Below are 22871 nucleotides of genomic sequence, written 5' to 3'. Positions count from 1 at the left end.
CCATCCCTTCTGAAAGGGTGTTCTCCACTGCTGGAGACACCCTAAGTCCAGAAAGATCTCGTATCCTTCCTGAGAGGGCAAACATGATAATTTTTCTGCACAAAAAGTGACTTCTTCTCTGTTTATGTCAGTTGAATTTTGTTGAACGCAAATGAGCACTGTTAATATTCCAAAAGGCACAAGCTCTTACTTGGCTATTTTCAGTCTGTGTTTTTAGTTTTATTGCACATAATGATGGCATTTGGGCTTAAAAAGCCAAACATATCCTTATTTTGCCTAGACCAATTAATGTGAAAATGTACAATTTCCTAATACAAGACGCAATTCTGATCAGATATTAAAGAGAGTTAATATAAACAAACAAATTTGTACTTATTTTCTCACCCAATGAGAATCGATAAGAGAATCGATAAGGGATCGAAACGATAAGCAGAATCTGAATTGTTAAATTCTTATAAATTCCCATCCCTACTACTCGGACATTCCATTAAGGAAACACTTTTGGGATATACAGTGGGGAGAACAAGTATTTGATACACTGCCGATTTTGCAGGTTTTCCCACTCACAAAGCATGTAGAGGTCTGTAATTGTCATCATAGTTACACTTCAACTGTGAGGGACGGAATCTAAAACAAAAATCCAGAAAATCACATTGTACAATTTTTAAGTAATTAATTTGCATTTTATTTCATGACATAAGTATTTGATCACCTACCAACCAGTAAGAATTCCAGCTCTCGCAGACCTGTTAGTTATTCTTTAAGGAGCCCCCTGTTCTCCACTTATTACCTGTATTAACTGCACCTTTTTGAACTTGTTACATGTATAAAGGACACCTGTCCACACACTCAATAAAGCAGACTCCAACCTCTCCACAATGGCAAAGACCAGAGAGCTGTGTAAGGACATCAGGGATAAAATTGTAGACCTGCAAGGCTGGGATGGGCTACAGGACAATAGGCCAGCAGCTTGGTGAGAAGGCAACAACTGTTTTTATTAGGTTTATTAGGAATGGAAGAAGTTCAAGATGATGGTCAATCTCCCTCGGTCTGGGGCTCCATGCAAGATCTCACCTCATGGGGCATCAATGATCGTGAGGAAGGTGAGGGATCAGCCCAGAACTACACGGCAGGACCTGGTCGATGACCTGAAGAGAGCTGGGACCACAGTCTCAAAGAAAACCATTAGTAACACACTATGCCGTCACGGATTAAAATCCTGCAGCACACGCAAGGTCCCCCTGCTCAAGCCAGCGCATGTCTAGACTCGTCTTAAGTTTGCCAATGACCATCTGGATGATCAAGAGGAGGAATGGGAGAAGGTCATGTGGTCTGATGAGACAAAAATATAGCTTTTTGGTCTAAACTCCACTCGCCATGTTTGAAGGAAGAAGAAGGATGAGTACAACCCCAAGAACACCATCCCAACCGTGAAGCATGGAGGTGGAAACATCATTCTTTGGGGATGCTTTTTTGCAAAGATGACTGCACCGTATTGAGGGGAGGATGGATGGGGCCATGTATCGTGAGATCTTGGCCAACAACCTCCTTCCCTCAGTAAGAGCATTGAAGATGGGTCGTTGCTGGGTCTTCCAGCATGACAACGACCCGAAACACACAGCCAGGGCAACTAAGGAGTGGCTCCGTAAGAAGCATCCCAAGGTCCTGGAGTGGCCTAGCCAGTCTCCAGACCTGAACCCAATAGATAATCTTTTGGAGGGAGCTGAAAGTCCGTATTGCCCAGCGACAGCCCTGAAACCTGAAGGATATGGAGAAGGTCTGTATGGAGGAGTGGGCCAAAATCCCTGCTGCAGTGTGTGCAAACCTGGTCAAGAACTCCAGGAAACGTATGATCTCTGTAATTGCAAACAAAAGGTTTCTGTACCAAATATTAAGTTCTGCTTTTCTGATGTATCAAATACTTATTTCATGCAATAAAATGCAAATTAATAACTTAAAAATCATACAATGTGATTTTCTGCATTTTTGTTTTAGATTCTGTCACTCATAGTTGAAGAGTACCTAAAAATTACAGACTTCTACATGCTTTGTAAGTGGGAAAACCTGCAAAATCGGCAGTATATCAAATACTTGTTCTCCCCACTGTATATATATATATACACAGTGAATTAAAGACTGGATCAAGGCGCGGGCTGGTCAGCGGGACTGACGTTTCATCCAACCGGGACGAGGAGCCGGTGCGGAGTGTGAGAGACGGACCTGTGGTGAGTACCTTGCACCTAACCCCCTAGATAGGTTAGGTTGCACTCACCCAGGGCAAGATTAGGAAAAAAAAAAACTCATGTTCAGCACACCACGTAGGGACAGACTTGGGTTATGGGCTGTCTACGGTCAGCATCGTAACAAGTAAGAATAAAGTCGGACAATCATGCTCTGGGACACGGTTCAACAGATTACTTTTCGTGCGCATGAGCACGAAATCGTGTGATACCGGGTTGCACCTCTAAAACTGGACCCTGGGGGTGTCAGGGTTAGGGACAGGGGGTTCGAACAGGGTTCTCTGTGTCAAATGGCACAGAGTGGAGTTGTGGCAGTCAGGGACAGCCGTATGGTAAGCTGTCCCCATGGGGAACTTCATGGCATTAGAATCCACTCTATGTCGAATAAAACAGCAGATTCTAACCCTACGAGGACAGGGTGGGTGCACAATTCTTTACATTGCCAAATAAATATTAATAAGATTTAGTCATAAACACAAAACTTTGTCTCCCTTTTCTCTGACATGCTGTACCCGTGTGGGCACTCCCTTACCCATTGGTGTGGCGCCCGGGGCCATTGGAGGGCGTTCCCCCAGGGGCGGAGTCATCATCACCATACCAGCCGGGCCCACCATCGGCATGGGCCTCATGGCCACGCCCCTCTGACGAATCTCTGATGGGAGGGGCAGCAAAGCCTTGTCAGCAGTACCAAGACAAACCGTTCAGATTCAGGATTTAAAGACTCTCTTTAAAGGGATCATCCTGGCTAGTGCCGTGTTGATCAGTTCAGTTTGTTAGTGATATGCACACCGGGGTCATGCAACTGTCATTGGGCTCATATATATAGGGTTCAACCTTCCTATTGGTTCTACTGTCCTATTAGAGCAATGTACGTTTTATCAGTCTGTTTTCTGGGAATAATTGGCTAATATAGCAGAAACGAGAAAACAAGCCGTTTTTTTTCGTTTTTTCCTTTTGTCAAAAAAAACGAAAATCAAAATTTCAGGACGTTTATTCGTTTTTTGGTTCTTACGTAACAAAACAAATTTGTCACTCAATATCTGGATTCCATCGGTAGGCGGGTCCTCTTATTGGCTAGTTTGCTTTGTTGCCCTGTGCTCTTCAACATAAAAGTTCTTGTGTTTCATAATGTCGACAAAAATATTACTGTATTATAGACACTAGCAGACAAAGAGGACCCCATCACCCACAGTCAAGACTGACACGGCTTCAAATAACAATGTATTCATAATCATTTGAAAATGAGAACTTGCAGTTGATGTTTAGCCACAAGGTGGCACAGTTATTACATGAAGAGTAGACCTGAGGGCTTACTACGATGGAGGCTCAACATATCCAGGCTCTGTGTTCATAATCCGGCTCAACAAAACCTAAAGCCCCATTGTCCGGCTCTGTGCGCGTTCACATCAAAGGAGCTGCGATCGCGTGTTGCTGATTTCCTCACAGGCTGAGAGCTATGAGGAATACAAGTGATCACAACACATTTCTTACAGCTGAACATTGCGCATCTGTTGACCTTTATCCATTTACAGTTAACAAATTATATTTTCTTGTTGAACGATATTTCATATTGTTTTCATATTATTATTTACTGATGGTGCTTACAGAATGCGATATTGAAAGCGAGACTGGGTGTGCCTATGAATATAGGCTACAGTGAGTTTTTTAAGGTGCTGTACAAGAAAATCATGTTGTCTACTCTTTAATGATGTTAACTAGATCTTATAAATGGCCTAAACACATCAAATTTGTATATACCCTATACCGTTTGACTATAAGACTTCTATAAGATCTCCTCTGTGCAACTACTCACGTAGTCAGTCAATGATCAAACTAGTAGCATGAATATGAATTACAGTCCAAGCGGGTTAGGCAAGGCAAGGCCATTTTATTTTTATAGCCCGTTTTTACGAACAGTTTGTCTCCAAGGGCTTAAAATAGCATGAGCATCATAACAACATCCTCTTCCCTTAAACCTTCACATCCACTGAGTAAAAACTCCCAGGAAAACCCTTTTAACAGGGGGAAAATTGCAGTTGGTGCAGAGGGATGGAGCTGTGGAGAATATGTGGGAACACAGAGAGACTGCGAGACGCCAAGGCCAAACTACAAGTTGCGAAAGGTGAGGGGGGGGGGGGGGGCTCTACTTAAAATGTAGTGAGAGTGTCTGCCTCTCTGACCCATGGAGAGAGCTGGTTCCACAGTAAAAGAACCCAGTAACTGTAAAGGAACCCAGTAACTGAAGGCTCTACTTCCCAGTCTGTTTTTAGAGATACTGGGAGTCACTAACTGACCTGCATTCTGGGAGCCAATAAAAACATTTAATTAGTCTGTGAATGACTCATTATTGCGCATTTAAAGATGTATATTATTACATTACAGCATTATTTGTGTTTTGTCCTGGGATGACAATGGAAAACTTCCATGAATGTGCATTTGAGTGACAGTTTGCTTTGTATTCCAGCTGGCCTGTTGTTAGCAAATCTGGCTACTATAGATCAATTTCAAAACATGTTCCAAGTAGGCTATAGGACAAAGCATAGTATATCTTGGAATGAGTGAAGCTTGCCTGCTGACATGTTAAAATGACTGTCACAACTGCCATGAGCAAAGCGCAAAACCATTTGTTTATAGTGTAGGCTACAGTAGCCAATTAAATATTGAATGAAGAAGGTTACTGTTGTGATGGAAAATCCACATGTTGTATTGTTTTGGTCTATCTATGAATTTAAGTTTTGTTGCTATTTTGTGTGATTCATTTATATTGCCTGCCTTCTACTCTCCTTGTGGGTGATCTAAAGTGTGAACCTTTGGGTTTTGTGTGATGCATATTATTGCCTGCCTCTTCCTCTCCTTACGTGTGATGTAAATTTGTTTCCATGCAATCCTTTGATGTATGGGCCTGTTCCTCGACCCCCGGGCTAGCGTCGAGGAAGCAAAAGGGTTACATGGCACGGCCGCCACCCCCTTGAATGGCATCCAGGGGAGCTTCAATTGTAAAAGATTACCATCTGGTAAACAAAGGCTTTTGGTTAATTAGGGGACACACCCCCTCCAGAACCCAACCCAAGTGAATAAGAACTCATTGATCGGTGGATTTTCTCTGAGCGTACCTTTAGTGTATGAAGTAAGACGCATGGAGAACTCCCATCTGAGGCCTCAGATTATTATTATTGTATGCCTGTTTTTATTGTTTGTTGATGCATATTGAGATGTATCTTTGTTAGTACTTTTATTACAAATATATGTGACCAGCAATTGCCTACAAGTATTGTGTGCTTTTTGCATCTAAATATCTCATCTGTCTTTGACGCAATATCTAATAGCGAGATTGCTACGACACTGTACACTCTTTGTCACTGTACAGAGTAGACAATATGATTTGCCTGTACAGCACCTTAAAAAACTCACTGTAGCCTATATTCATAGGCACACCCAGCCTCGCTTTCAATATAACACACACTCGCATTCTGTAATCACCATCCGTAAATAATAATATGAAAACAATATAAAATATCTTCCAACAAGAAAAAAATATTTGTTTACTGTAAATGGATAAAGGTCAACAGATGCGCCATGTTCAGCTGTCAGAAATGTGTTGTGATCACTTGTATTCCTCATAGCTCTCAGGCTGTGAGGAAATCAGCCGCCCGCGATCGCAGCTCCTTTGATGTGAACGCGCACAGAGCGCAAAGCTCATATCCGGACAATGACCACCGTCGTCATACCAGTTAACTCTGACCGGGGCTTTAAGTTTTGTTGAGCCGGATTATGAACATAGAGCCTGGATATGTTGAGCATCCGTCGTAGTAAAGCCCTCAGGTCTACTCTTCAGGTAATAACTTCATGTCAACTGCACTGAAGTCATCATAACTTCATAAGTTCTCATTTTCAAATGATTATGAATACTATTATTTTTGTCGACATTATCAAACGGAAGAACTTTTATTTTGAAGAGCGCAGGGCAACGAAGCATACTAGCCAATTAGAGGACCCGCCCACCCACCGAAACAAGATATTGAGTGGTAAACTTTTGATTTGTTTTTTTGACAAAACAAAAAAGGCTTGTTTTCTGGTTTCTGCTTGTGTCAATTATTCCCAGAAAACAGACTGATAAAACGTACCTTGCTCCTATTAGTTCTACTGTCCTATTTGTTATACCTTCCTATTGGTTCTACCTTCTTATTGGTTCTAGTGTCCTATTGGTTCTACGGTGTGGATCACAGTTCTACTTTCATATTGGTTGGAAGAAAATAAATGCAGCGTGCGTACGCATCAGTCTGTCTGTTCCTCGTTTAATCCCGTTTTTAATCCATTTGGGAAAAGTCCGTTCAGGTTTTACGAGATACGATGTAATAAAAGTACTCCAATAGAAAAATAAGGAAATAAACCACAATAACCAGCGTCTCTCGACCCGGTGTAGCAACAACCCACCCAAAACAAAAATACACACCGGGTACTCACGGTACCGAAGTTGTTTACGTTAGTCAGAGTCAGAGTCAGAGTGAGTCAGTCGTGAGATGCCGGTTCCCATGAAGCAACGTCCGGTAGGGAAATTAAGACATCCACAGGCAATCGCAGACGTGCCGACGAAACTCCCGTGACAAGGATGCAAAGCATAAGACGGCTATATCGCGGACTTCAACCAAACGCTTAACGCCGTGGTCCCACTTCTTCTTCACGGACTCCGCTCTTTCGGTGACTTTCACTCGCTACCACATTTCCTTCCTGGAGGACGGATTTTAAAATGCGCGGAATCGGTGGGCAGTTTATTTCCATTGGAGTAGGAGATGAATGGGGTGGATGACGGAGGAAGACATGAATGGAGGTGTGTTTTACTGGAAAGGGGTGTAGCAATGTGTTATTCTGACAACGCGGCCGCTACACTCCTCCCCCCTTAGCAGAAGCCGACCAAAGGTAAGGCGCAGTAGTTGTCCTACTAAGTGTGCGTTTTACACAGAATCACCTCCTAGTTTATTTGTAGTAGAACCGGAGGTGTCTGCGAACCCAAGGAAGACCTCTTCATCCGACTCCTCATTGAAGATTTCAAGAAGGTGTTTTTTCTTCAGTGCAGTCGGGTAGCAAGGTTTGAGACGGGAAATGTGTACAACTTTTAAGTCTTTGCCTGAATTTTCTAAAACAACTTTATAGTTCACCGGCCAAACTTGTTCCACTACCCGATATGGACCTTGCCATTTTGGGGCTAACTTGGCGGCAAATGATTTTTCAGCCTTGGAGAGAGGATGGGCTCTCAACCAGACTGTTCCTGAAGCTCAAGGTCACGTCGGTGTTGTCATAGTTTCTTTTCTGCCGTTGACGAGCAGAGTCCAGATTTTTTTCAACAAAGGAACAGAGATCTTTGAGCTGTGTGATTTTGGTTTATGGAGGGGTGTCAGGAGCAGTTTCCTGAGGTTGCAACATTGCATCAAGAGGTCCTCTGAGGGAGCGACCAAGATTAAGCTCTGCAGGAGAAACGCCTGTTGACTCCTGGACTGCAGAGTTAATCGCGAACCGGAACTCCGACAGGTTCTTGTCCCAATGTTTATGATCGTCACCAACATAGGATGCTATCATGGATTTTAGGGTACGGTTCACCCTTTCTGTAAGGTTAGTTTGTGGATGGTATGCAGATGTTAACTTGTGTCCCACATTCCAGGTCCTGCATACAGTTTGGAAAACTGATGAAACAAACTGTGTTCCCTGGTCCGACAGGATGTAGTCAGGAATGCCCCACCTGGTCAAGATGTCTTTGACCATGACCCGAGAGATGGTTTCAGCAGTTGCATTTCGGATTGGGAACAATTCAACCCACCGTGAGAAATAATCTACAAACACAAGGAGATAGACGTTTTGGTTGGAGCTTTTGGGAAAGGGGGCCATCAAATCCACTCCCAGCATCTCCCAGGGGCGGTGAGTTTGGGTTTGTTTTTTGTTTTCTGGTTTGTAAAGTTGACATGTGTAACAATGTTCTCTGACATCCCAGCTCATCTTTGGCCAGTAGACAAGATGTTGTAGTCTTCAGTAGGTTTTGTGCCTGCCAAGATGTCCAGAGAGGGGATCTTGGTGGAAGTAGTCCATTAAGTGTGAGCGGAAGCTAGGAGGTATGTAGAGTTGGTAGATGGTTTTGTATGGGAGGGTGACGAGACGGTAGAGGAGATCATCCAGAATGATGTAGGAAGGGTTTGAATTAATGACTTGTCCAGTTTCTACTACTTTTTGATATAGAACCTGACATTCTGGATCTTCCTGTTGGGTCTTCCACAGGGCCTCAATTGAGATAGGAAGCTCTTTTGATGGTTTTGGAGGGGCAGATGCGATGGTAGCACACACCGGTGCGGTTGTATGGATGGATTCTGTAGGAGCTCGGGAGAGGGCATCCGGTACAGTGTTGTACTTTCCCTTTCTGTATTCAACAGTGAAGGAGAATTCTTGAAGCCGGAGTTCCCACCTGATGAGTCGGGTGCTGGGTTTGGTGGTTTTGAACACCCATAGTAGAGAGGCATGATCTGTAACCACTGTGAATTGTCTACCTTCCAGGTAAGTTCTCCACTTCTCTACTGCCCACACCACTGCCAAACATTCTAGCTCAGTGGCAGCATAGTTTTTCTCTGCAGGGTTTAGACTGCGGCTGGCAAAGGCGAGGACTTCCTCGGTTCCTTGGTGGGATTTCTGGAAAAGCACAGCCCCAAGTCCAATCTCACTGGCGTCGGTGTATACCACAAAGGGTGCATTGAAGCTTGGGTGGCCCAGGACAGGTGGTTTAACCAGGTGCTTTTTCAGGGTAATAAACGATGTTTGGCATGCAGGTGACCAGCAGTATTTTGCTCCTTTTTTCTTCAGGGCATTGAGTGGTTCAGCAATCTGGGAAAAGTTGGGGACGAATCTGTGATACCACCCAGCCATGCCCAGGAACCTTTGTAGGGCTTTCAAGTTGGTGGGTGCAGGGTAGTTCTGCACAGCCTCAATCTTGTCTGGGTCAACATGGACTCCTGTAGCAGAGACAAGAAGGCCCAGGAATTTCAAAGAGGTTCTGAACAGTTTACTTTTCTTCATATTCAGAGAGGCCTGCGTTTCAGAGTTTGTCCAGGACAGCTTGGACATCATAAGAATGCTGTTCCCAGGACGAAGAGAAGATGATAATGTCATCCAAGTAGACAAAACAGATGATTCCCTTCAGCTCTCCCAGGGCTCTCTCCATGAGCCTCTGGAAGGTGGCAGGGGCATTCTTAAGTCCAAATGGCATGACTTTAAATTGGACCAGTCCATGAGGGCATATAAATGCTGTGATTTCCCTCACCTCTGGATCCATCTCCAGCATCAAGTCTGAGTCCTCCAAAGGGACCTGTGTAGGGAACAGTGCAGTGGCCGATGGAGCTACCACAGAAAAGAAGGCAATAGAGTTGCCAGTCTCCCCCTCCCCAGAAAGAGAGGACTCTGCACAAAAGTAGAATTTCTTTTCTGCATTATCCCGGAACCAGTACATCCCGCCTGCAACATCAAGCTGCATACCAGTAAAAAACACGAAGTCCAAACCAATCAGGGCAGGAAAAGCCAGAGTCCTGGAGTCTAGGACCACCATAGTTATCAACCAGGTCTTATCATGTAGGCTCATTTCAAGCTCGACCCACCCAAGGGGTTTCCTGGGTTGACCATCAGCAAGGTAAAGAGGATCACCGGTCCATGGGGTAAGTTTATCATTTGCAGCTTTGACTGCCGTTGGCATTTTTACAAATGTTTGATCACGGTTCTACCTTCCTATTGGTTCTACCTTCGTGTTGGTTATTCCGTCCTATTGGTTCTACCTTCCTCTTGATTCTACTGTGTGGATCACAGTTCTAACTTCCTATTGGTTCTATCGTGGGGATCACAGTTCTACCTTCCTATTGGTTCTACTTTATGGATCACGGTTCTACCTTCCTACCGATTCTACTGTGTGGATCACGGTTCTACCTTGTCCTGGTCGTGGAGTCATCTGGAGACGCACTGGAGTTGACTCCAACTCCTACAAAAAAATATGAAAAACATCTACAATCAAGTCTTCAACATGTGTTTAAATTCCCCTATTCCCGCCTGTGACCGTGTTGCAATGCCAGAGATAAAAGAGACACAAGTACCACACAATTCCATCCCAACCGGTAGGGGTCGTTTGAGTATTTCTAGTGGCACACTAGTAAAATAAAGGCTGGTCCTGCTGAACTCTGAGTGGGTGTTGCATAAACCTATGGATATAGGGATTTAAATAGCACACAACACCGTGCTCACCGCTTTCTTCTTGGCCTCAGGGTCAAAGCGTTCTAGGATGAGCTTGGCATTCTTGTAGGTCTCCGTTTCCATCACTTCCTCCAGCTGAAATCAAAAACCTTTATCTCCACCTCAAGCTAGACCTTTTAGTTCTGTTTTGAAATATAAATTATTGTATAATCTTCCTCATTAAAACACTCTCCTAGTGCATCAAACATGTTACACGGTTTGTTACTAAATAACTACAACCCATTCATCCAGCTGTTGAGACTTTATTTGACACATTACCTGCAGAACTATTATAATTTGAAAGAAAACAAAAACATGGTACCCCATGCATACAGAAAAACCCCAACTAGCACCCTTCACAAGCTCTGATTGGATGCTCATATACTTACAATCTTTCTTTTGGAAACTTTCAAATCTTCTAATTTATCATCTAAAAGTAGAAATAGAAACAATGTGACAAAGTATCACACCAGTGGGGAGATGAGAACTCCAGACCTGCCTCAGTAATGGCTAGGACAGTATGGCACATTTCCATAAGGTGTAGTATTGTAGCCCGGCACATGCAGACCATGATGTCTGTAAAGTCTGCCGTTGGCATCACTTGCAAGATATATTTACATTGAACGGAATTGAAATTGTAACACAACATGGAACAAAAGCATAGAACAAAGAAGAAACCAAAAAACACATAGATAAAACTGACAGGCGAGGAGAGATGCTTACTGTTTCGTTCTGTGCGTTTGGAGAAGAGATAGACCAGCAGTTTCCTTGAGAACCACACCCTGAGGGAGAATGACGGCCACAACAGATGAGAGAAGATACTGCTATTTTCACATCAGTTTAAAAGCAGGGTTAATATTAAATATTGGTTCCATTGTGGTATGCTGGTTGCTATAGCGACACCAGTGATATAACTTAACTTACTTAACATGCAAGAGGTATAGTAAATATTAATGAAAGGACTGATAAATCAATGTTGTAAACGTATGCCATGCAAGGAAACCAATGTGAAATGAGTCCATATGGCGCTAATAGCAGAAAGCTAACCATATTTAGTTTAAAATTGAACATTAACTTTATCCCTAGATGCAGATATATAAAGGCAAGTCTGGGCAACTTGATTGTAAAATCCATTTCATAGGAACCTATGTGATGCTGCATACTCACAGCACAGGAACCATGAAGAACGGCAGGGCCATGGCAATCCTCTGGATCCATGGCTCAGGGAGGTAGAGCCAGTAGACGACCAGACAGGTCAACAGGTACAGCACTGAGGAGTAGAGGATGAGCCTGCAAACCCACAGCTGGGGAGAGACAACGCAGGACTGTCATTCACGTTTTGATGGACACTGGGTGAGAAATGCAAAGGCTCAACTTCTGCCACTGTCGATATTGGCACCTGCCCAAAACTCACATCCAGCAATCTATAGTGATTGTTTAACAATAACCTGGTGTTTTTAAACTTCAGTCTGCACTGTGAATTTGAAGTAATGTTCCGTTTTTGAATAAAGATGCGGCAATTACAAATGTTTCTTTTTTTATCCGGTCAATTAATCGAAAAAACAATTGACATCAAGAGGTCCTCTGAGGGACCTCTTGAGGACCTCAAGAGTTAGTTAACCAGTCATAGCTAAAATAATGCCATGCATAGAATTCAAGGCAGTAACCAAGGAGCTATTTTTTCCTCCCTGAAAGTTAGATTAATATTGCGTCTAATGATAGACATTTAGCATGTAAGGGTATGTTCATTTAAATTGGCTATTCATGGGTGTTTTCTATAAGATGATATTATAGCCTACTTAGGGCTGGGCGATCTGGCCTAAAAAATAAGTCCCTGATTTTTTCACCAAAAATCTGATTTCCGATTTAAATCGATTTTTACATTTTTAGCCAGGAAGACAAGCCTGTCTACGACCTCTGGCTTTAGACGTACATACTTGGGATCTAATACTTATAGCATATTGATGAAGCCTGGCTTTTCCACTGTATAAATTGGGACCAAATCCTCTGTATATACATAGCGATCGCATCAGTAATGGCTTTCCAGCGGGGCAAATTATTTTCATATGGGATGCAGTTGGCAAAGGTTTGTGTGATGGTGGTCTGTATTTTAGCAGCTGTGCGTGTGGTGCTTGTGGTGGCGTGGTCTCTCTCATTCCGCTGCGCGCAACTTTTCTCCCATTCGGCGGGATGTTTATGCCTGAGGTGCTGCAGTCAATTCGTCGTACTGCTGCCTTTGCTAGCAACAGACTTCGAACAGACTTTGCAACGGGGTGTTGTCTGGTCTCAATCTGACCTCGCGAACGCGAACTAATTCCAAATAACGGATGACGCGTGACTTTCTTAATAATAATAATAATAATACATTTAATTTAGAGGCGCCTTTCAAAACACCCAAGGTCACCTTACAGAGCATATAGTCATCATACAATTTTATCGAGGATGCTTCTTAGGAACATATTCTTCCCGGCTCACTGCAATGTTTGTGTATCACTTTGGTAAATGTGCGGAGGGAGGGCTGAGCCCATTCGAACTACGGGAGCTGAGAGGGAAGCGTTGTCTGATGATGAAGAGAAAACCGATTTTCATTTAAACAAGTCGACGTGAACTGGTTAATCGATAAAGTCGGTTTATCGCCCAGCCCTAAGCCTACTGTCTTTTGATGTCAATTACAATTCAATTGCAATTTCAGGGGCACTTCTAAAGTATTTTGGAGCATCCTCTACCACTGGTCAGGATGAGCCAACCACCTCCCCCACTAGAAAGGACTCTGCTGTAGTCTCAGTGCTTCTGGATGAGGAGCTGCCATCTACCTACCGGAGATTAGAGAGGCAGCAGAGAGAGAGGTCATGTTTCCCGAAGCTCCGCTAGGCATTGGAAAAAACTACTTAATTCATCGTTCAGATCTACTTTATCTTATTTTATTTCATGATCATAATACCTAACAGTATATAGTTTGTTTCCGTCGTCCTCCATCGCTCGATTCAACAATACATTTTGGCACTTTTTACTCCCGGATCAGACCGCAGAAAAAGCCTTGGACTTTCCTATCGCCAACATGCCTCTGTACTCGGATATCTCAGGCACGGAGACTGGGAAATGCACAGACTGCACCAAACTGCAACAGACGGTGGCTTTATTTGAAACGAGACTAGCAGCATTAGAAAAATGCAAAGGACTCCTACAGGATACAGTGCCGATGGGTGAGTTTGCTGAGCTCACTCAGATACAGCAAGATGATCAAAGCTACACTGTATCCTTCCCGAAGCTGGACAAGAGAGAGACAGTTCCAGCTGCGTCTCACTGGCACAGAGTCGGCGCTAAGCCAAAACAACATACCAAAGTGAATCAACAAGATCACTCAACGCCAAATGCTAAACTACCCAAAGCTAAAGTTACATGTATCAGCCGGATTAGCTCATCACTGAAATTAACCCTGCCACTGAAGAACCGGTTCCTGCCACTTCAAGAGTCCACGAACGCACCCGCCACCCAAGCACCCCTGAGCCCCGAGATGCGTCCGGACGGACAGTGCGGACAGAGACGGAACATGAACCAGTCGCCATGGAGGCGAGCTGCGCATGCCTCGGCCACCTGTGCACCCCTGACCCCTGAAATGTGTCCGGACAGACGGTACGGACAGACATGGAACAACCAGTCGCCACGGAGGCGGGCTGCGCATGTGTCTGCCACCATCCAACAAGGGCCCATCTCAGAGAAAGCAGATGAACCAGACACTCTGATTATAGGAGACTCAACCATCAAGGATATAACCGGTAAGAAGATCAAAATATGCAACTTCCCATATGGAATGGTTAGTGATATTAACCATAAACTAGCCAAAATCATATTGGAAAACCCCAAAATCTCACAGATTATTGTGCATGCAGGATTTAATGATATTCAAAGAGAACAGTCAGAATTTCTGAAGAGGGATTACACTGATCTATTGGATACACTGGACAAAATACACATCAAGTCATTCATCAGTGGACCCATACCAGCAGTTGACAGGGGAATAAACAGATTCAGTCGTCTACTTGCACTGAATACATGGCTTTCCAGAGTCTGCAATGAAAGAGGAAGGGGCTTTATTGACAATTTCAACTTATTCTGGGGGCACAAATATCTTTTCAGAGCAGATGGCCTACACCCAAACAGGTTAGGCTCAAAACTGTTGAGGGACAATCTTCTCTTCTCGCTTTCCCACAAATCTCCATTGTCTGACGCACAGGCCACAATCAGAGCACAGGTTGAGAAGAAGCGAGACTACAGCCTCCCCCACACATCTACTCTGCCACTATCTGACACACAGATAGCAGACAGCCCACAGACCTTGCCATGGTCTGACGCACAGGCCACAATCAGAGCACAGGTTGAGAAGAAGCGAGACTACAGCCTCCCCCACACATCTACTCTGCCACTATCTGACACACAGATAGCAGACAGCCCACAGACCTTGAAGAGAGACAACAGCCCGCCCGACGCCATCAACACTGTGCCTTCCCCAATCGCTGATGCTGGCTTGGCGAGGAACGGCCACCCCCCACCTCTGCATTACAGACCAAAGACCTTGAAGAGAGACAACAGCCTGCCCGACACCATGGACACCGTGCCTTCCCCCATCACTGATGCTGGCTTGGCGAGGAACGGCCACCCCCCTCCTCTGCACTCCCCCATCGACAATGACCTCCAGCCTCATCTCTCCCATAGCCACAACAACAACTCCAGCTCCACTGTCTCCTCCCTTTGCGATTTTCCAGCTGAATTTAAGAAACTGGAATATGTTGGCATCAAACTTGCATCTGTGTCAATGATAGCATCGCCAGGTCATGCCCACAGGCTGATAACACCAAAGCGGAGGGAGCCCCAGGCCCCCGCCCCCTGTACTGATAGTAGTCCTGAGTATTACTGAGACAAAAAAGGGTTCAGCCGTAGACAAAGTATAAAGGACGTTTCGCATAATCTGCTGAACACAAGGTTGCCTATGTCAAAACATGGCAACTTTTACATTCCTGCTGTAACCACTAAGAGAGTAAACAAAGGGAAACTTAGACACACTGCTAACCTCACAAATCTCATACATATTGCCTCCAAACCAAAAACAACCTTAAAGCCTATCAACAACACCATCAGGATGGGTCTACTTCAGTGGTTTTCAAACTGTGGGGCGCGCCCCCCCTGGGGGGCGCCAGAGTTCTTCAGGGGGGGCGCGACGTGAGAAAAAAATAAACCCGAAGAAAAACCTGAAAGTCGATGATTCAAATCATCAATCGTACTTCAACTGTAGAAGTAACCTAACTAAATCGATTTTCAACCGTTTATCTTCGTGCAAACCATTTAACAAATCTACACACACTTGTATCTTCAATAATATCTAAACAGAATTTCGATATAATTAAAAATTTTAATTTTAGTTTCATACCGCTTCGTTTTCAGCTGTTTTCATTGAAGACGTCAGCCCATTCTGATACACCTACTTCTAGACATCGTAACTCATTCATTTTTTGACCGTTTACCATAGTTCAAACCATTGAACAAATCTACACACTTGTATCTTCAATACTATCGAAACGGAATTTTGATAGCATTTATACTTTTTTCAGAATCACAGTTTTAGTTTCAAATCGGCATCGTTTTCAGTTGCTTATAATAATTTAGGTCACCATAGCAACGCCGGTAAACAAACCCCGCCGAATAGTCGAATCTCTGGACCAGGGGTCGTCAACCTATGGCACGCGTGCCACGGTTGGCACGCCGCAGAATAAACACTGGCACGGCACCTCAGTGTTATTACGATACTCACTTTATCTGTCCCGTTTAAAAAAAAAAAAAAAAAAAAAAAAGCCGGCTTTTGTCTGCCGGCACTAAGACCCGGAGGACACCACTGGAATTTATGTTGGAGTGTGGCCATTGGTCAGGTTGCAGCGGGAGAATTTCAGATCAAATTGTCTGAAATTCAAGCGCACTGTCCGCTGTCTTCGTGCTGACATAAATGAATGACAGAGCGTGATATTGTGAACAATGGCCACACCCGCTGCAGCTAAAACTAGGCCATTTCAGTGCTGCTGGACACAAGAGTTTGGTTTTGTATTTGTGAAGGACCGTGCTGTGTGCATTTTATGCTGTGAGAATGTTGTGTGCAGAACGTCAAGTGTTAAGCGTCATTTTGAGACGAACCACGAGAAGACATTCAAAGACCAAGCAGACTAATTAGAGTCAATCAAACGTGCTGTGTCCAGATATGAAAAACAACCTTGCTCCTTCAAGGTTTTTACCACTGCTAAAGATCATGGGACAGAAGCAAGTTATCGCATTGTGCATTACATTGCAAATCATGGGAAGCCGTTTACAGATGGCAAATTTATTAAGGAGGTTAACAACGGAGCACTCTGAGGCATGTTTGCAACTCAAAGTAGGCCTAACTAACTACAAGCCACAGATCACAGAGCTCAGTCAAGCAAAGCAGGGCCAGGGATCACACTGACTGTCTGGTAGGCATCTGATAATTTGATGTTGCCTCAGCCTACACTAGTTTTTGTTTAAATGTGTAGCTGTTTTTCAGTCTTTGAAATATTGATGTGGCTATTTTGTTAAGAATACAGATACTGTTATTGTTGAGAATAAAATTCCAGGTATATTGGAAAAAAAAAAAATATTGTGACATAATTTAACTTTGCGTTATTGTTGATAATGGCACACTAGATGAGAAGAAAATTTCAAACTGGCACTCCATGTCACAAAGGTTGCCGACCCCTGCTCTGGACTGAAAAAGCAGATCTGATTCGACTCTGAAAATTCAGAGTCGGGGACCCTGAATGAATATGTGTAAACTGGATGAGGACTGTTACCTGGTTACTGAGATAGTAAGTGAGGCAGATGAGATTAAATTGAAGGCAGATGGAGTATAATTTTATTCAAACCACTTTCCTGGTCGAATGTTTTAGGCCTATAACTGGTTAAACTCAACATTAATGCTTGTTTACCACTTTTTAAGGTTATTCAAGTTTACATTTTTCCCGCCGATAGCCTCATCCTCATCCTCATCGTCATCCGCTTATCCGGGGTCGGGTCGCGGGGGGAGCAGCTCAAGCAGGGGGCCCCAGACTTCCCTTTCCCGGGCCACATTGACCAGCTCTGACGGGGGGATCCCGAGGCGTTCCCAGGCCAGTGTTGAGATATAATCTCTCCACCTAGTCCTGGGTCTTCCCCGAGGTCTCCTCCCCACTGGACGTGCCTGAAACACCTCCCAAGGAAGGCGCCCAGTGGGCATCCTTACCAGATGCCCGAACCACCTCAGCTGACTCCTTTCTAAGTAAAGGAGCAGCGGCTCTAATCCGAGTTCCTCACGGATGGCTGAGCTTCTCACCCTATCCCTAAGGGAGACGCCAGCCACCCTTCTGAGAAAACTCATCTCGGCCGCTTGTACCCGCGATCTCGTCCTTTCGGTCATCACCCAGCCCTCATGACCATAGGTGAGGATAGGAACGAAGATTGACCGGTAGATCGAGAGCTTTGCCTTGCGGCTCAGCTCTCTTTTCGTTACAACAGATTAAGATGTTCAAATGTATTTAAAAAAGGTTAAGCTAAAACATGCTTAGATAAAGTTCATAAATTGTGTTAAGAAATGTGTTTAAAAACGCACAAAGATGTTTTAATGTTTCAGAAATATGTTTCAAATGTTTAAAAAATATGTTTCAAATGTTTTAAAATTATGATCAGAGATGTTTAAAATGTGTAAAATAATTAGGATAGCTTTCAAAACACAGGTCTTTAGAAAAAAAATTGTTGGGGGGGGGGGGGCTCAGCTGAATTTTAACTACTTAATGTTAGGTCTCTTAATAACAAATCATTTTTAGTCAATGATTTTATTACCACCTCTAAACTGGATTTTATGTTTTTAAGTGAAACATGGCTGGAACAAAATAACAGTGCAACCGTTCTGATAGAGACAGCTCCTCCCAACTATAACTTTTTTGATGCATGTAGATCTGGAAAAAGAGGTGGAGGGGTTGCTGTTATATTTAAAAATGTTTTTCAGGGGAAACAGATGTTATTTGGTGATTTTCCATCATTCGAATACCTTTGTGCTGTATTGAAATGCTCCCCAGAGTTATCCTATTAATTATTTACAGGCCACCCACATACTCTGCAAATTTTTTCGATGAATTCACAGAATTATTGTCTAGCATCTCCACAGACTTTGACTGTCTAGTTTTAACTGGTGACTTCAATTTTCATACTGATGATTTGAATGACACAATGAAGTGTGCAAAAAAACTTTTTACCATTTTGGACACATTTGAACTGTCCCAACATGTGAAAGAGACTACTCATTGTAAGGGGCACACTCTAGACCTGGTTATCACAAAGGGCCTTAATGTTTCTGATCTCTCTGTGACTGATCCTTCCTTGTCTGACCACTTTTGTGTTTTCTTTAATATATCTTTTATTCCCGACATACAGACAAAATCAAATACTGTCAAAAAACGGTATATCAATGAAGAATCTTATGTACTTTTTAGAAAGGCCATCTCCTTACTACCACCTCTCAACCCATGTTCTGCTGATGATCTTGTAGAAAACTTTAATTTGAAAATTTTGAAAGTCATGGATGTCATTGCACCTTATAAGGTTAAAACTATTTCTGGAAAGCAAAAGGCACCCTGGAGAAAAGCTGCTTCTGTAACAGCACAGAAAAAAGAATGCAGGAAGGTTGAACGCATCTGGCGTAAAACAAAACTTCATATTCACCATGATATCTACAAAGAGAGCCTCCGTGCCTACAATTCAGACTTAAAAAGTGCTAGAGAAACATTTTTCTCCAATATCATTAAAACCAATACTAATAATGCAAAAACCCTATTTGCAACTGTTGACAGACTGACCAACCCCCCAACACAAATTCCACCTGATCTCCATTCCACGCAGAAATGCAATGAGTTTGCAGCTTTTTATACTGATAAAATTGAAGGCATCAGACGCGCCATCAATATCTCCACTTCAAACAAAAATGTTGGACTACCACCCTGTTCAGGCAAAAGTAACGTGGCAGGGATGGCATGCTTTAATGTTATTGACTCTAAAACTCTTGTGGAAACTGTTACACAACTAAAGCCATCCACCTGCCTAGCCATAGACATATTGCAGATAGTTAACAACTCTCTCCAGTCAGGCAACTTCCCAAAAGCCCTGAAAACTGCAGTTATTAAACCCCTTTTAAAAAAGCTGAGCCTAGATACCTCTATTATTAACAACTACAGACCAATATCAAATCTACCCTTCATAAGTAAAATCATTGAGAAAGTTGTCCTCCAGCAACTTAATCACTTCCTGGCATCAACTGTTGTTATGACACCTTCCAATCAGGATTTCGACCCCTGCACAGCACTGAGACCGCCCTCATTAAAGTTGTAAACGACATCCGTCTTAACACAGACTCTGGCAAAACCTCAATACTAATGCTACTAGACCTCAGTGCTGCATTAGACACTGTAGACCATACAATACTTTTGGACAGGTTAGAAAACTGGGTGGGGCTTTCAGGCACAGTCTTAAATTGGTTCAGATCCTACCTACAAAATAGGAACTACTTTGTTTCCATTGGCGAGGTTCGACAAGGTTCGATCTTAGGACCCTCTTTATTCAACATCTACATGCTCCCACTAGGGCAAATCATGCATAATAACAATATTGACCATCATTGCTATGCTGATGTATCGCTATCACCAAATTACTATCGGCCCATAGATCTGCTGTGCCAGTGCATTGAGCAAGTGAAAGACTGGATGTGCCGAAATTTCCTTCATCTAAATGAGGATAAAACAGAGATAATTGTATTTGGTGCTAAAACGGAAAGGCTTAAAGTAACCCAACACCTTCACTCTCTGTCCCTGAAAACCTCAATCAAAGCCAGAAATCTAGGGGTTATCATGGATTCTGATTTACATTTCGAAAGTCACATCAAATCTGTCACAAAATCTGCATATTATCACCTTAAAAATGTAGCAAGACATAGAGGGCTCATGTCCACCGAAGACTTACAAAAACTTGTACATGCCTTTATCACTAGTAAGCTTGATTACTGCAATGGTCTCCTTACAGGTCTCCCAAAACAAACTCTAAGGAAGCTTCAGCTTGTTCAGAATGCTGCTGCTAGAGTTTTAACAAAGACCAAAAAATTTGAACATATTACACCAATTCTTAAATCGTTACATTGGCTTCCTGTAGGTCAGAGAATTGATTTTAAAATCATGTTGCTAACCTATAAATCCCTACATGGTTTAGGCCCAAAATATTTAACTGATATGCTTCCACTACATAAGCCTTCTAGAACACTAAGATCTTCTGAGACCAATCTGTGAATTATCCCCAGAGTAAACACGGAACATGGGAAAGCAGGATTTAGTTACTATGCAACAAATAGCTGGAATAAACTCCCTGAGGATTTAAGACTTGCCCCAACTCTGAGCACCTTTAAAACAAGATTGAAGACTTTTATGTTTGCTTTAGCTTTCTGCTGAATCTTAAATACTTTACCTTTATTTTACTAAAATGCCTTTTTAACTTTCCCTTTATTTTCTATTTTTACCAGAAAAATACATGATCCGATACCAGAGAGAAAGGTTGTATAAGGGTTAGAGTCCTGAGTTTGTATTTGTGTAAGGGTTAGAGTCCTGAGTTTGTATTTGTATAAGGGTTAGAGTCCTGAGTTTGTATTTGTATAAGGGTTAGAGTCCTGAGTTTGTATTTGTATAAGGGTTAGAGTCCTGAGTTTGTTTGTATAAGGGTTAGAGTCCTGAGTTTGTGTCCAAGTTCTGTCTTGGTTAGAGTCCTAGAATCTGGATTGGAGTTCCAGAGAAAGGACCAAGTTCCTTTAGGTCGGGTTGTAGTCCCGACTTGGGTTCCAGAGAGACTGTTTATCTGATCTTAAATACATTGCACTTTCAATTTTACTTGCTAAAAAGCCTTTTTAACTTTCAATTTAATTTTCTCTTAAATACATTGCACTTTCTATTTTACTCATTTCTTGCATATGTTTACTTTTACTTATCTATTATTTTATTTTATTGTATGACAATGTTTATATGTGAAGCACTTTGAGTCTGCCTTGTGTATGAAAAGTGCTATATAAATAAAGTTGCCTTGCCTACCTCATCAGCTACTACAACCTATGCCCTCAGGTACTGATATGTCTCCATAAATATCTGACATTGAGGATAAAGACCTCTTTGCCTCTACTTCTCTCCAGCATGAGCCTTCAGGTGGGTTTTTGCCTATGTGTGTGTGTGTGTGTGTGTGTGTGTGTGTGTGACAACTGCAATTTAATGTAATTTTTATGTTTCTGATAATTTATGTGTTATATCTGATACAGTGATGAAAACAGTCCAGAACACCTCAATTGCATGAAAGCATGGAAGGAACTGGCAGTGCGGTTAAGAAGTGGAGAAACTATTGATAAGCAGACAATGGCGCTTCTGGGAGTTGAAAGGGTGAGATGGAGAGCAGTGCTGACACGTCTCACTGCTATTGTGCAGTCACTGGCAGTTTGAAATTTGTCTCTAAGCGGACACACAGAAACACTGTTCACACCAAAAAATGGGAATTTTATGGTTGAACTTATGGCTAGGTTTGATTACATTATGAAAGATCACCTTAACCGTGTTGAAAGAGGAACAGCAAGTCACAACATCTACCTAGGCCATCATGTGCAGAATGAGGTAATTGATTTGTTGAGCAGCAAAATCACATCTGCTATATTGGATGATATCAAGCAGGCAAAGTTTTTTTCAATAATTCTGGACGGCACCCCAGATATAAGCCACACAGAACTGTCGTCAGTGGTCATTAGAGCGGTGTCACTGATGGAGAAGCCCCATATCAAGGAACATTTTATGGGATTTTTGGAGGCAAAGGAGTCCACAGGCCAGCACTTGGCATCCATGATCCTGATGAGACTTGAGGAGCTGGAAATTCCTTTTGAAGAATGCAGAGGACAGTCATGTGACAATGAGGCAAACATGAGAGGCAAAAATAAGGCAGTTCAAGCCAGGCTCTTAGAAAATAATCCGAGCTCTGTTTGTGCCATGTTGGGCGCATACATTTAATTTAGTTGTGTGTGATTCTGCTAAGGGATCTTAGCAGAATGAGCTACTTTGGTGTCCTGCAAAAGATTTACACATAATTTTCAGCCTCCACCCAAAAAAGGGCCATACTGAAGAATCATTTGAGCATCACCTTAAATATGTGGGCAGAAACAAGGTGGGAGAGCAATGTCAATAGTGTCGAGCCCATGAGGTACAAGGGGGCTGCCGTGAGAGAGGCTTCAATTGAGGTGAGAGACCACACCAAAGACCCTGCTATAAAGGCTGAGACCCAGTC

At 43.0% G+C, this 22871-nt stretch overlaps 1 protein-coding gene across 2 annotated transcripts in view; it reads right to left on the bottom strand.

Moving 5' to 3' along the window:
* LOC132473518 (endoplasmic reticulum junction formation protein lunapark-B-like) overlaps nt 1-22871 on the bottom strand; it is a 56353-nt gene that overhangs the window by 26968 nt on the left and 6514 nt on the right. For both annotated transcript variants that reach the window (XM_060073689.1, XM_060073690.1), the window contains exons 5-10: nt 11658-11794; nt 11214-11272; nt 10880-10920; nt 10503-10586; nt 10191-10242; nt 2773-2892 (exon numbers count right to left, since the gene is read on the bottom strand). In XM_060073689.1, the coding sequence (XP_059929672.1) occupies nt 2773-2892; nt 10191-10242; nt 10503-10586; nt 10880-10920; nt 11214-11272; nt 11658-11794 (493 nt within the window). The remainder of the gene's footprint in view (nt 1-2772; nt 2893-10190; nt 10243-10502; nt 10587-10879; nt 10921-11213; nt 11273-11657; nt 11795-22871) is intronic.

This window comes from Gadus macrocephalus, chromosome 15, assembly GCF_031168955.1.
Source record: "Gadus macrocephalus chromosome 15, ASM3116895v1".
NCBI lineage: Eukaryota > Metazoa > Chordata > Actinopteri > Gadiformes > Gadidae > Gadus > Gadus macrocephalus.
Note: the sequence above shows the minus strand (reverse complement) of the source record. Positions and strands in the feature narration are given on the sequence as shown.